The sequence below is a fragment of the Electrophorus electricus genome, chromosome 11, assembly GCF_013358815.1.
Source record: "Electrophorus electricus isolate fEleEle1 chromosome 11, fEleEle1.pri, whole genome shotgun sequence".
Classification (NCBI taxonomy): Eukaryota; Metazoa; Chordata; class Actinopteri; order Gymnotiformes; family Gymnotidae; genus Electrophorus; species Electrophorus electricus.
Genome location: NC_049545.1, coordinates 1,123,375 through 1,137,500, shown reverse-complemented (window position 1 = coordinate 1,137,500; position 14,126 = coordinate 1,123,375). Strand labels below are relative to the sequence as shown.

The window sequence follows — 14,126 nt, the reverse complement described above, 5'->3', positions numbered from 1 at the left end:
ACATGCCAAATCCAAATGTTCTCAGACTGACCCCTAAACTAAAAGACTCTGCAATTTCCTGGGGTATTCTAATGTAGCAGTGATCTTTGGGCAACAGAAGGCCCAATCCGTTATAACATCCCATAATGCACCTTGGCCTTGTGTACTGAAGTTATTATTACTGTCGTATCTCCCCTCTGCATTTCTTGTTTTCAAATCCTAAAAGCAGGAATGTTGTATATTCTGTTTATATATTCCAGTTCCAATACCCAATGTCCGCTTTTCTTCATAAGACATATTAATTTGCATAAGCAAATTCAACATTCGCCTCATTAATCACTAGATTTCTGTCACGTTTCCTGTCACCTGGGAAAGGTTCACACAGTTCAGCAACAGAGTCTAATTACAGCCCTACTGCAGACAGAGGAGATGTCACACAGCTCACATGCCATCACCATAACGGATTAGCAACAACAAAACAACACAACACACCCACACACACTAGCAGATGTCACAGAGGTTCTCACAACATGACACACACCTGCCAGCTAGCCAACCTCGAAGTGAGAGTGAAGGTGATTGGTCCAAGGCAACGGTACTCAAATGAGAGTGAAGGTGAATGGCCCAAGGCAACGGTGCCTAAGTGAGAGTGAAGGTTATTGGTCAAAGGTAACAAGGACGAATATCTGCTATTGGCCGTAGCAGGGGAATCACGTAGTGCCTCGAAACAGCAGCCTACAGCAGATGGAGTGTGGACGGCTTCACACGGCTTCTGCAAAAACACGAAGGAGATAAATATGGTGCTACAGACCATGAAAACAGTTTCAAAAACAGACGGAGGCTACGGGAACGTCATCAGTGAACCTCAGTGCAACAACTATGACCCAGAGAAAGGGCATGGAGATCAGACCTGCTCTGCCCTAGACCACAGTGTGCGCTGGGGTTAAAAGCAGTGCCGCACAATGATCACCACATAATGGCTCCACCCCATGATGACACCACATACCTGAGGCTCTTAGCAGTAGCTATGTCTGAAAACACACAGAGGCAGCCTTCATCTAGACCAGGGAACGGCCACGAGCCTTTAACGCTGCACTCTGCCATGATAAGCATGTTCCCTGAGTGTAAAACACCCGTCACGACACACCAGTGCCTGACTACACTGGGCAGTGCTCCAATGCTCCAGTCTCTAGCTAACAGAATGCAATGGATAGATCCTTTTCAAGTCTTTGAAGAAAAAGACAGGTCATTTTTCTCTAGTGGTGGGGGGGCGGGGGGTCAGAACTGCACACCCACCTCCAGTTATGGTTTGGGAAATGGGCAGTGAGTGTAATCGTGCGTGTCGGCAGGGCAGAAGTGTAGATTCTAAAGCACCGAAGGCTTTATGCGACTGCTTAGAAACACCCCTGCACTGCACACTGTCCCAGTATCTGTTACCACAGACAAAGAAAACGAGCAACACGTCGCAAATCAGCAGAGGAGAAAGAGGCTTTATGGGACCTAATAACTTATGCATGTAGAAGGGCTTTTCAGAAGGCCCTCGCCGGGGAAGCACCTGATCACACAAGAAAACGTGTCCGTCAGCTTCTGTATTCAGCGTGTGTCTGGTGAAGAAATTATTTAACTTCAGGAATGACAGCGGAAGAGCTGCGTAATACGAGGGGAACGATTTTGAGTGTCAGGATTTCAGAGAGAGCTGGAGAGCCATCCGGGGAAAAATTACAATATTCCTATTCAAAACTCCAGCCTGGAGGCACCCAGCTTGGCACATAGTGCAGAGGGCACCCAGCCTGCCCCCAGCGTGGAGGGCAGCCAGACATGGGCCAGGGCCAGCGGTGAGGACGGGCACTCCAGGAGAACAAGACAATCAGGGGTGACACCAAGAGAGTGAGAGAGACTGAGATAGACAGAGAGAGAGACTGAGGGAGTGCAAAATAAACAGCACGACAGTGCTACACCACAGAGGTGTTTGATGCAAGAACAATGACCCTAAGTCTTCTCTTGGTATCTCCAGTGTAAGGCTCATCTCTTACAAACCCCCATAGGGATGCGCGAGGAGGAATGGGGCATGACAGCTGATCCTTTCGTTCCAGTTCTGTTAGTGTCTGCGTTAACAAACGTGCATTGCGCATGTGGAAAGCAGCTGCAGGCTACAGTACCAGTTATTACCCAACTGATCATCTCACTCCTGACGAGCACGTCTTTGCCACATCTGTAGGAGATCAGTGGAGGATCATTTACAGTCTTGGTGCCAGATACCCAGGATACCTTCAGAGGTCTTGTGGAGTCTGCGCCTCCACTGCTAGGAGCTGTTCCGGCACCAGAGAGCGGGACCTACATGGTATTAGGCAGGTGGTTCGACTCTTACGACTGATCAGTGTATGTAGGTTTAAAGTTTCAGGCCTCAGGGTCGCTCTTTTAATCAGGACTGTTACTGACATCAGAAGAACATGCATACACGCCGAGGTCATGAATATTAATTTCCTGGCATTTGCACAGAAGCCCTGTCCACTGGTTTAAGCGTTCAGATGGATGACTCAAACATCTCAGCATTTACTGAAATGCACTCAAAGCTCTGTGAAGTGTAGGACATGTTCCACATGCTCCGAGCGCGGATTAACCTCGACCAGAAACTAACAAACCTGCTTGTGAGACCTGACGGGAACATGTAACTCAAATCTACCAGGACTGACACATGTAATGCAAACCTACTCGTTTTCCTATGTGAACTCAATTAATGAAACAGAGGGATGTGAAAACTCATCTCTTCCTGAGTTGCCCAGAGTGAAGGTGTTGGAAAACAAAGCAACTACATCAGCACAGTGATGCTAAAGTGTTGACTTCACACGCTGAATTGCACGAGGAATCACTTACCAAAAGCATTAGAGAGGATACGCAACACCACTTCCTAAACAGTTAAACTGGTTCAGACTGGTAATCACTGGTTAAATGTCCAACAGAGATTCTGCCACAACACAAAGCCAAACATGCTTTGAAATTTCTTTTCAATTCGTTTACAGAATGTTTCCTGTGTGTGGGAGGACATGCCGAGCTGAGTGGTAACGAGGCCGTCTGTGAGGCTGTGTCTCCAGCGCAACTCCCACTAACTCAGGGAGGCATCCGCATTACTGCTCCCCTCTGACCGCTCCCCTTTGACCTAACCTCTAAACTTCAAAGGACCACCACCTTCAACAGTGGTGAAGTATAGCAGAGAGCAAATGCCTTTACATCCACGCTCACTCTCGGAGCACAGCCGTGGACTACATTTCCCAAGAGGCCCCTGGTGTGCTAGCAAGCGAGGGCTCAGTTGTAGTGATGTTTTGAGGAAGACCTTCCTCATTTCGTTGCTCTCACTGGACCCTCCGTTCTTGTGCTCTCCTTTTTGAAAGCACTTTATGTTCAAGTGGGAAAACCCCCCCCACTAAAGAGGCGAAACTGCAAGCAGTCCAACAGAAACATCTCCCCCGCGTCCATGGCAACGGGGCTATTATTTTCCCCGAGGCTGTCAGTGAGAGTCCTCCAACTAATCAAGACATCAGTGTAACCAAACACAGCCCAGAACCATCAAATGGTTTACACTGGAATTAAATTATGCAAACATGTGTCCTATGAATAAGAAAAAGCACCCCGAGGGCCACTACAAACCTTCAGCCTGTGCGGCCCATTGCACTGTCTGAGCCTCCCACACACCAGCCTTGGCTCTGCACGGGATCTCTGAAGCGTGGGTAGCTGCTACGCCCGCTTCAAATACCTGGGCAACGGGCAGAAACGCTTCAATTCGCATTCGCAAAACCAAGGGGGAACTTCGGGTCTCTCCAAACACGCTGACTGAGGCTGGTTTGCATGTTCCTCGTCATGTTCCCACGTTTTTTCCCACGTTCAGGCGCTCTTAGGTTTTGAGGTCACTTGTCTGTCATTAATTAACGCACTGGATATTTAAGATAAACCAAGCAAATCACACATTAATACTAGAAACTCTCAGCCTAAGCGGCCATCTGCCTGGAAGCGTCAGGTGATCCCCCCCACCCCCCCCCACCCCCCCCGACGGAGTTCTGGTGGAGTTTAACGGATTTATAACCACGAGCATGAAAGCGGCGCGTATCAGCCCTCATGTCTGACTCGCCCGTCCAACGGCGTCTCTGCGGATGAGTCAGCCCTCTCTGTGTGCCCACACATCATTATCCGTTATTATTCCCCCAAACAGACAGTGCGGGCGTCTCCGGCGTGGCCTCTAGGACGGCCTGATGAGAGGACAGAGGAGCAGGACGCGAGACGAAGGCACGTGAACCGGACGCTCGATGGGCCCTGCGTCTCCGCCGTTGATGTGTGTTATCATGCACACATAAACGCAGCAGCTGTAATAGCGAGAATATGACTGATGTAAAATCCTAATGGTGTGAAATTGTGCCCCGCGGAGAGGGCGGACTGTTCCGGAACAGTGACTCACTCGGAGAGCTCGGGGCTTTGAGCGACGGGCGCTGGCTAACCTTCTCCAGCAGAACATGCTTTCTATGTGTGGGAGGACAAGCTCCGATGCCTGGACGCTGCACACACCGTGATGGACGGGGAAGTCCTCCGTCCTTACAGCAAGTTCACAGGAGGCTGAGAAACATTCCGATGTTCATCTGACTTCCTGCAGCGTTCACTGTACTTCCCATGCACCTGTCCCAAGTCTTGCTTTCTGATATGAAAGAATTACAACAGGAGAATCAGGCCTCTTAGAACTCAGGACTTAAGTTTGGAAACTTCAGAATTCAGTAAACGCGTGAAAAGACCCTTGGCTTGGTCTCAGAGAAAAGAAGTCATGTTTTCATCCTTTAGTATGAGAATGTGGCATGCATGGCCGTGCAGCTAAAGGAACTCCAGTTTGATTCCTGTACCACTGTACTCAACAGACTCGTAAAGCAACTTTACAGACATGTAGGCCTTCAACAATGAGGCCCGTCCCTACCTCACCAGCTAGCAGTCATCTGACGCACGCGCACGCATGTACGTCTGGGTGTACTACAGAAGACTGTGTTTGGTAATTCCACATATTAGGTACAGGAAGTGTTTGGATGCAAGTATGTGCACGCGTGTTTGTGTGTGTGCGCGTGTGTGAGTGTGTGGGGCGCTACTGTGATAAACAGGTCTGCTCTTGGGTCTTTCCAGTTCGTCATTTCTTATAATGTCTGCTTCTGAGGGAAGCGCCCCAGCGAAGCGCCCCACCCCCTCATCCTGCTATCTGAGGCAGTCCCAGACTTCCTGCTGATCTACTTCCAAACGGCGCCTCACACACACCTGGACCCGATGCTCGGTGGAGTGTCACAGCCAAACGAATGTGTCATGATCTGAAAATGACAGTAATCACAAGACACACACACCAATCTGACAGCTTTTCACCAGCTTATGACAGAGAAACCTGGACTGTACAACATGTCAACACATACAGGAGTGTTACATTTACCAACATTGGACTGCCTCACTACCACGAATTCAACAACCAGTTCCAAGCAGAGAGCACAAGCAAGACAAAGGTATACGCACAGGTAAGGGCACAGGTATAGGCACATTTAAAGGCACAGGTAAGGGCACAGGTATAGGCACATTTAAAGGCACAGGTAAGGGCACAGGTATAGGCACATTTAAAGGCACAGGTAAGGGCACATTTAAAGGCACAGGTAAGGGCACAGGTATAGGCACATTTAAAGGCACAGGTAAGGGCACAGGTATAGGCACATTTAAAGGCACAGGTAAGGGCACAGGTATAGGCACATTTAAAGGCACAGGTAAGGGCACAGTTAAAGGCACATTTAAAGGCACAGGTAAGGGCACAGTTAAAGGCACAGGTAAGGGCACAGGTATAGGCACATTTAAAGGCACAGGTAAGGGCACAGGTATAGGCACATTTAAAGGCACAGGTAAGGGCACAGGTATAGGCACATTTAAAGGCACAGGTAAGGGCACAGGTATAGGCACATTTAAAGGCACAGGTAAGGGCACAGGTATAGGCACATTTAAAGGCACAGGTAAGGGCACAGGTATAGGCACAGGTAAGGGCAGAGTTAGAGGCACAGGTGAGAACATGTATTCTGGTTCACCATTCGACTAAGCAGAGTCAGGGCCTGAATACGACATCCTGAACATGTGACATTCTACATAGGAAATCCACATTCTCTGGCTTTCTACTGAAGCAGGTTTATTGCATTGCATGATGGGGTGTGTGTGTGTGTGCGCGCATGCATATAACACTGATGCAGAACAGCTGCTCTGAACTGAGAAAAATCCAGAGTGCCAAATTCCAGTAGCATCTTATAGCAGCACACACACCCACACACACGCACCTCTGCCTCACACACCCACTAAACACAGTAGAACAAATTCCCTGGGCACAGCAATGGAAAATACTGCAGTGAGACCTCACTGTGCATCCCCACTGTAAATCAGAGAACTCTCGGGAACACACACACACACACACACACACACACACACTCTGTGCATCCCCACTGTAAATTGGAGCACTCTAGGGAACAAACACACACAAACTCCGCGGCATGGCTACGGTCCTCCCTGCGACCCTCTCCTGAAGAACAGATCCACTACTCCAGCTGCCCATCTAGAGCGGAGAGGGGAGGAGTGGAGAACAGAGAGGGGAGGAGGGAAGGAGTGGAGAACAGAGAGGGGAGACCAGAGAGGGGAGGAGAGGAGGATCTCTCTCACTGCTCTTCCTGACGCTGGCATGGCTGTTCTCACGGATCACCAGCTGAAGGGGTTAAACGGGCGTGTCTAGCCGCAGGTCGGGTGTGAAGGGGTTAAACGGGCGTGTCTAGCCGGCCAAACACCTGCACGTCTATTCAACGTGCAACCACATGCACATGCAGGTGTAAGCTCTCACATAAATGCTGCGCACACACACAGACACACTCTACCTTCAGTGGGGCTCACAGCAGAAGGCAAGGTCTCCCAGTGGAGGGACCATGATGGGCAGGGGTGTGGAGAGAAGACAGCATCAATGCCATTTTCCTAAGGTGCGAGGAGACACACACACACACACACACACACACACACACACACACACACACACAGGTCACCATGCGTATTCTTGTGAAGCTGTCTGGTTTATTACACACAGGTATGAAGTGATCCTGGCCCTGGCTGGATGCCCTTGTGGGTAAGCTGTTCTCCACCCACAGCTCCGTCTCCATCTTTCTCTGACGGTCTCGGTGTAGGAGGCTGCTGAGACTTCTGCTCATTACATTTTAAAATGTGCTGGGGGCCCAGTGAGAGGAAAAAGCTTATGGCTTTCTGTGCAGTTCCATTGTTTCTCATTCAGCAACCAAAGAGAAAGGCAGGCAGCTCAGAGAGCAGGCCAGCAGCCACTGGGGAACACCGCTGTCAGTCAAAATCCTTTAGTCAGAAGCCAATCAGAGCCACTGAAAAGGTACTGCAGGACTCATAGACCCTGGAAGCACCCCGCACGGCCAGGGCGCAGAGGGACAGCTGGACTGGGACGTTCTGCAGGTGGACAGGGAGCACCGGCGATTTGAGACAGGCCCGCATGTGATGGGCTGAGTCCGCTGTGCAGTCAGGCCACATGGTGCGCCGAGCCAGTCACTCTACAGCACAGAGCGTCCAGAGACAGCTGTGGACCAGACCAAACTCACACAGCCGGGCCAGGCCAGAGAAGTCCTGCACACACACACACAAACACGCACTCTCTTACTTTTTTCCTAGTGCATTTCAATTTGGCATAACAGGAAATATCTGATTTATTCACACTGAGAGTCAGAATCAGACAAGACGGAAACACACACACACACACACACACACACACACACACACACACACACACACACACACACGAAGTCAGATGTTGGCATCAGGGAGTCAGCCACTGGTGGGTTGATCTCTCTGTACGGCTCTCTGCAGTGCAGACGTGATGGGAGGTCAGGTTGAGCTCTGTGCTCGTTAGCAGCGCGCTTGTTTAGCGTAGCGTAAAGCATTATTGGATTTAGGCTTGTGTTCAGCAGTTTGTCTGCGCGGTAGCCGGAGCATGGAGGAAATTACAAAAGTTCAGCAAAAGCGGGAACGCTGCTAACGGCTTAAGAGGGGCGGGAGAGGGGAGAGGGGGCGTGCACGCGCGACACTACGCCGACGCCCCCGCGTAGCCTCGCACGACGGGCCCTAGAACCGCAGATGTACGTAAACAAGGCTCCGAGGTGTGAAAAGCCTCCTGGGAAACATTCATCTCCCGGAGAAGCCACAGGAAGATTAGCGTTGGAGAGCACTGGGGGGACGGGGGACAGAGACGCACACACTTAGGAGGTCAGTCCTTCTGAAGAAGATCCGGCAGGCTGGGGGGAGCGATGTGACACTCAGTCATTTATACATATGTAGAGGATTTATAGGTGGATTACGGTGGTGGATTACGGTGGTGGATTACGGCGGTAGATTACACTGGTATATTACATCAATAGATTATAGCAGCGGATTACACTGGTAGATTACAGCGGTAGATTACACTGGTAGATTACATCAGTAGATTATAGCAGCGGATTACACTGGTAGATTACAGCAGTGGATTACAGTAGTGGACTGCATAAACAGGAGCGGTATGAAGGCACAAATGCTTCTCATGCAGGTGCTGATCTCAGGTTGTTAGGGGAAATACGCACAACTGCAGTGTGTTACCGTAACAACAGCCCTGGTTCAAACGTGCAGCACACACACACACACACACTTCAGCGCGCTCAAGGCTGCTAAGAACACAGTCCAGTTCTCAGCTATTTTCATTTTGCTCTGTTGTGGAACGTGCCAGATTTCAGCAGCGGCCCAATCTGGAAACTTTCTCCAGCTGGTCTGTTCGATCGGCCACATCCGATACGGATCCAGTACCACTGGGAAAACACACACACACACTCTGAGAAAACACACACACACTCTGGGACAGCACACACACATTCTGTAACCGCTGCACTATAAGCACAGAAGCAAACGTGTGGACTAAGATTATGTCTGTCACCTCTCAGCCGGTGAGCCGTGTTAATAGCGCGTCCTTTGGGATATACGGCTGGCTTCCGTTACGTACGAGCTTCTGTCTCACAGAGGGGAAGACCAGCAGGAAAAGTGGCAGGAGAGTTGTAACATGTGGAGGTATAATGGCGTCAGGGCCTTGGCCCAGGGCTGCTGCTCATAAAGAGGCATGGGGCACGCCGGAGACCTCCGCTTACCGACACACGCTCGCACTCTGACAGGTTTAACAGAGTGGTAAAGGGTAGCACACAGGCCTGGAGCATGCAGCGTCTCTGACTGAGAGGGGGTGGTGGTGTGGAAATGAAGGGAGAGAGAGAGAGAGAGAGAGAGAGAGAGAGAGAGAGAGAGAGAGAGAGAGAGAGAGAGAGGGAGAGAGAGAGAGAGAGAGAGAGAGAGAGAGAGAGAGAGAGAGAGAGAGGAGAGAGAGTGTGAGAGGGAGAGGGAGAGAGAGAGAGAGAGAGAGAGAGAGAGAGAGCGCGCGCGAGGGAGAGAGAGAGGGAGAGGGAGAGGGAGAGGGAGAGAGAGAGAGAGAGAGAGAGAGAGAGAGAGAGAGAGAGAGAGAGAGGGAGAGAGAGAGAGAGAGGGAGAGGGAGAGAGAGAGAGAGAGAGAGAGAGAGAGAGAGAGAGAGAGAGAGAGAGGTTAAAGAAATCGCAGCAGGGTAAATTACTTGGAGTTTGGTGAGCGTGGGTCTAGGGCCCCCAACAAAGTGCTCCTCCGAAGGCCTGGGGCTTTCCTGCTGGGCGTCCCCAGGCCAAGGAGTCCCCGGCGCAGGGGAGAATGTCCGGCTCCTCTGGGGGCTGGAGAGAGACATGCCACAGTCGTGGGCCGCGCGGACGATGGCGGGGAGCTCCCGCACGCGAGCGTACCAGCGCAGGAGGAGGGGGAGTCTGTCCAGTGTGTGGGGCGCATGCTGCGCCAGGGAGCTCTGAAAAACACCAAGACCACCCGAGCGTGAGAAAATGCACTCCCACGGCAACACTGCTGGGAATTTGCACAGCATTTAATAAGAACAGTAAAACACGTGTCATCTCAACGACTGGATACGCAAGTGGGAACGTAATATTTCATGAAAAATAAATAAACAGACTGTCATATATTATCACAGTCAGCTCAGTTTATGCTGTTCAGAATTAATACAACTGTGTGTATCTGAAGGAGAAATACTGAGATTTCATAATTCAGACTGATTTTCTGAGTCCAACAAGGTACTGGAGATTCCAGTACCCCTCTGCCACGGCCGGGAGATGACGGGTGGCGAGGCAAGCCTCTGCAAGGGAGGAGATACGCTAGACAGGGTGTGAAACTGGGCGATACTGGAGCTGTACTCCAGAGAGAGAGAGAGAGAGAGAGAGAGAGAGAGAGAGAGGGAAAAAAAAGGACAGGCAGATGGAGAGAATCACAAAAAGTGAAAAAGATACTGGAACAGAAAGGGAGCAGGCGGGGGGGAGGAGGAGCAGAATGCGTTCTGAGGGCACTTAACCTATCGTCCCGGCCACGCCCACGATGGGGAACCGCCCCATCGTCCCGGCCACGCCCACGATGGGGAACCGCCCCATCGTCCCGGCCACGCCCACGATGGGGAACCGCCCCATCGGCCCGGCCACGCCCACGATGGGGAACCGCCCCATCGGCCCGGCCACGCCCACGATGGGGAACCGCCCCATCGGCCCGGCCACGCCCATGATGGGGAACCGCCCCATCGGCCCGGCCACGCCCACGATGGGGAACCGCCCTCATGCTGGCTGTTTGTTTCTATAGATGCACTGATTCCTTTTCTGCTTCAGCTGCCATTGGGCGCTGAGTGCCAAGTAGTTTACCCAACTGGACAAACGTAAACAAACCACTGAATGTTTATGTTTTGCATCATTTGTGTACTTTTAAACCAAGCAACTGGGAATAAATCACTTAATAAACATATAAAATTCAGTCCAACAACATTAATAAAGTTAATATGTAACCAATTAATATGTGTCAGTACACAATTCTATTTATATAGACTTAGAAGCAGCATTACTGGCGTCATGCCAACAGTGGTATCTCTGGTATCTCGTTAGCAGCCTAATAATAAACATGACCTCACTAAGCAATACAGGATAAACCTCACCATGCAAAGACCATCCCACAACCTCTATCTGGAAAAACCAGACAAAACTCTGCAATGCAAAGTGCACCCCAGAAACTCTTTCTGCAAAGACCACCCATCAAAGAGCATCCTGCAAATTCTATCTGCATAAAAAAGGGTTCAGATTAAGGCACGCGTTTCTTCAGATTAAGGCATGTGTTTCTTCATGGCTCCTCATCCTCCATTCTGTGCGAGGCAGTCTAGCATGACACATGACTGAGACACTGGACCACCCGGGAGAAGGTGCCTGTTCCCTGACCTCCGGGACCAGTGTGTCTCACCCAAGTTCCCACCATAGCAGCATGAACATGACATTGACACGCGCCAGACCACACCTGCGCGGATGCCCTGCAGATGCTCGAGACTCAAACGCCCCAGACCGGAAACTATAATTCAAAGGAAATGTCCCTCCTTTTCTCCCGCCAATAACAAGACAAGCGTGAGGAGAGTCTGATAGATGAACGGAAGGAATGTTACCAGGTAGCGATAGACGCAGGGCAGCAGGACAACGTCGGTCAAGGTGAAGTACAAGCCCTCGGCGAACACATGCTCCAGGTCCGGCAGCTCGGCTGTTTTCACTCGTCTTATGTCGGAGCACTCCCTGGTGGCGGCGGCCGGAACTGCATCCACAGAGAGCTTGGCCAGAGCGGCGCTCAGCTCGACTCCTTCAGAGGGCTGTGCCAGACGAGGCTCCGCCCTCGGGTCCTCCCCCTGGGGCTCAGTAGGGCAGACCTGCTGTCCTCCTTCCCCCGGGGCCCCTGGCTGGACGCTCCTGGCGTTCCTCTGCTGCCGGAGCTTATTCCTGCGGAGCTTATCGTCATTGTGCACCCTGACCGGCTCGGCCAGGCAATGCTCCAGGTGCAGGATGGCGGCAGGAACCTGGAGGCCTTCCTCTGTGGGGCTGAGCAGGTGCTCCTCCACGGCTGAGGGGATGTCCATCTCACACAGCCTGGTCCACTGGCTCACCTAGTGCAGGAGGAGGACATGTCAAAGGTGAGAAAACAGTCCAACGAAAAAGGACGAACTTCAAATCAACTGGATCTCACGAACAGCGGGCACTCTAGAGGTCAGTCAGGACGTGTAGAACAGGCGTGACCGGTATGTGTTGTCTGTGAGCAGTGCATTTTCTAAGATACACACGAAAACACAGCGCTCCAAAGAAGTCAGCAGTGGGTGTAAAAGTCACAGGTGCACTGGGCGAATAAGGGAGGAACAGTCTCACAAATCAGGACATACACATGGACAAATCACACCTGCATGGGCAAACAGGGGTTTGTTAACAGGGGTTAACAAAAAAGTTAGCCGACAGAAATGGAGATGTTTAACAGGGCACTCCATAGACACAACAAAAAAATGAACGTGTTTACATTAGGAGGCAGACAAGGGTCTTCTCGAATTCTAAAAATACCCCTTTACCCACCATGCCACAAAGGTAAGGGTGCTTTCACAAGCACCTGATCTAAACATGACTCGGCCTTTCACGGATACACCGACGCACAGACAGCAAAGCGGACTTCCACTTTATACGGTCTAAAGAACTGGGCACTTCTCCCCCTGAAATAATAGCACCAAACCCCAGTACACCGTTCAAGAATTCTAAGTCAGCTTCCCAAGAAGAAGTTACACTGTCTGGATACATTCATGGTTTTCTCATTTTATGTCCACAGCCCTGACGCGTCCGTTCTAGCAGTCATGCGCCGTTATTTAAATGCATCTTCCCTCTGCCATCCTCACCTCGGCGCAAGCTTTCAGGCACGTGCCCTTGAAGCCCAGAAGGGAGGCCACATCTCGGCGCCCGTGCCGCTCCAGGCAGCTTCTCTGGATGATGCACCTCAGCACCACCGCCAGCCCCGCTCTGCAGAAGCGGCCATCGGCCTCCAGTACCGCGGGGAGGCGGCACGACCGCACCAGCGGCGGAGCGTCCTCGCGCTTCAGCTCGGACACGGGCAGGCTCCTCGGGAGCGCGCCCGACAGGGCCCGCGCGCTGCCGGCGCGAGTCCAGACCAAGTGCACGTGGACGGACGTGCACTCGGTGTAGGACAGGAGGAAGAGGCTGATGGCGGAGTGCAGAGGAAGACTCGGAGCGCCGTGTACGGTGGACACCTCCAGGAAGAGGCGCGCGGCGCCCGGGCTGGGCTCAGGATGCGTCATGTTTACACGCGTGACTGTCTGAGTTGTTCAGCTTTAATAATCAGATACGCCTCTCTGGCTAAATGATGTTGATATCAAAATGACGTGAAATGTAACTGAATCATTAAACTCAATAACGAGCTTCTGAACTCGTTACCTCGTCCCAGTCTAATAAATGACTCTTTAACTAGCGTTACCTACAAGGAAGCAATTACGATCACTTACAGAAGTTACAGTCCTCTGGACATTCACCCATCAAAGATCATCTGAGCTAAAGTGTGAGTCCTGTGTGAACACGGCTAAGGGAGCTAACGAGCTGGATACCAATTCACGTGTCGCAATGTGTCCCACAAAAAACATGCCGACCCGCAACCGGGAGAACAGAAGCGTTCCTACGACAGCGTGAGCAGCCATTCAGAGGACAATTCAGACTGCATCGCTTCTTGTCTGTTATTTTATTGTTTTCATTTTTAAAATCATGTTGAAAAAGTTATAAAAATCAGAGTCTTTTATAATGAACACTACATGAGGCTGATGTTACGTGTCAGCCTCACCTAGTAACTCATCCATTTTTAGCTACTAAATAAATGCGGCACAATCTGCTGTTCCAGTGTTATAACCTCCAGTTCTAATTATAATTACAACTAAGGCCGACTTTACAAGCCCTCCTCTCAAGACAGGGTGGTATTATTTACGAACAGTAGTGCACATTTACAAACTATAATGAAACACGATATGAAACCGGTTTTACTAGTCAGGATGTAAAGCCAAAATTCCCATGTTTCTACCCAGTTTATTAGTTACAACATAAAGGCAGGGAAAGAAATATAGTGTCCACGAGCAACAAACTGGTGTGTAGCTTCAGAGAGAAAAATTAATTAA

General features: G+C 50.8%; 1 protein-coding gene across 3 annotated transcripts in view; it reads right to left on the bottom strand.

Moving 5' to 3' along the window:
- Window positions 1-13,832, bottom strand: part of gstcd (glutathione S-transferase, C-terminal domain containing) — a 42,217-nt gene extending 28,385 nt beyond the window's left edge. For all 3 annotated transcript variants that reach the window (XR_003412179.2, XM_027031744.2, XM_027031745.2), the window contains exons 1-4: window positions 12,849-13,832; window positions 11,592-12,080; window positions 9,660-9,917; window positions 6,888-6,981 (exon numbers count right to left, since the gene is read on the bottom strand). Coding sequence is in view for 2 of the 3 variants with exons in the window: in XM_027031744.2 (XP_026887545.2) it covers window positions 6,888-6,981; window positions 9,660-9,917; window positions 11,592-12,080; window positions 12,849-13,265 (1,258 nt within the window). In the remaining variant the exon portion in view is untranslated. The remainder of the gene's footprint in view (window positions 1-6,887; window positions 6,982-9,659; window positions 9,918-11,591; window positions 12,081-12,848) is intronic.
- Window positions 13,833-14,126: the final 294 nt, after the last annotated feature.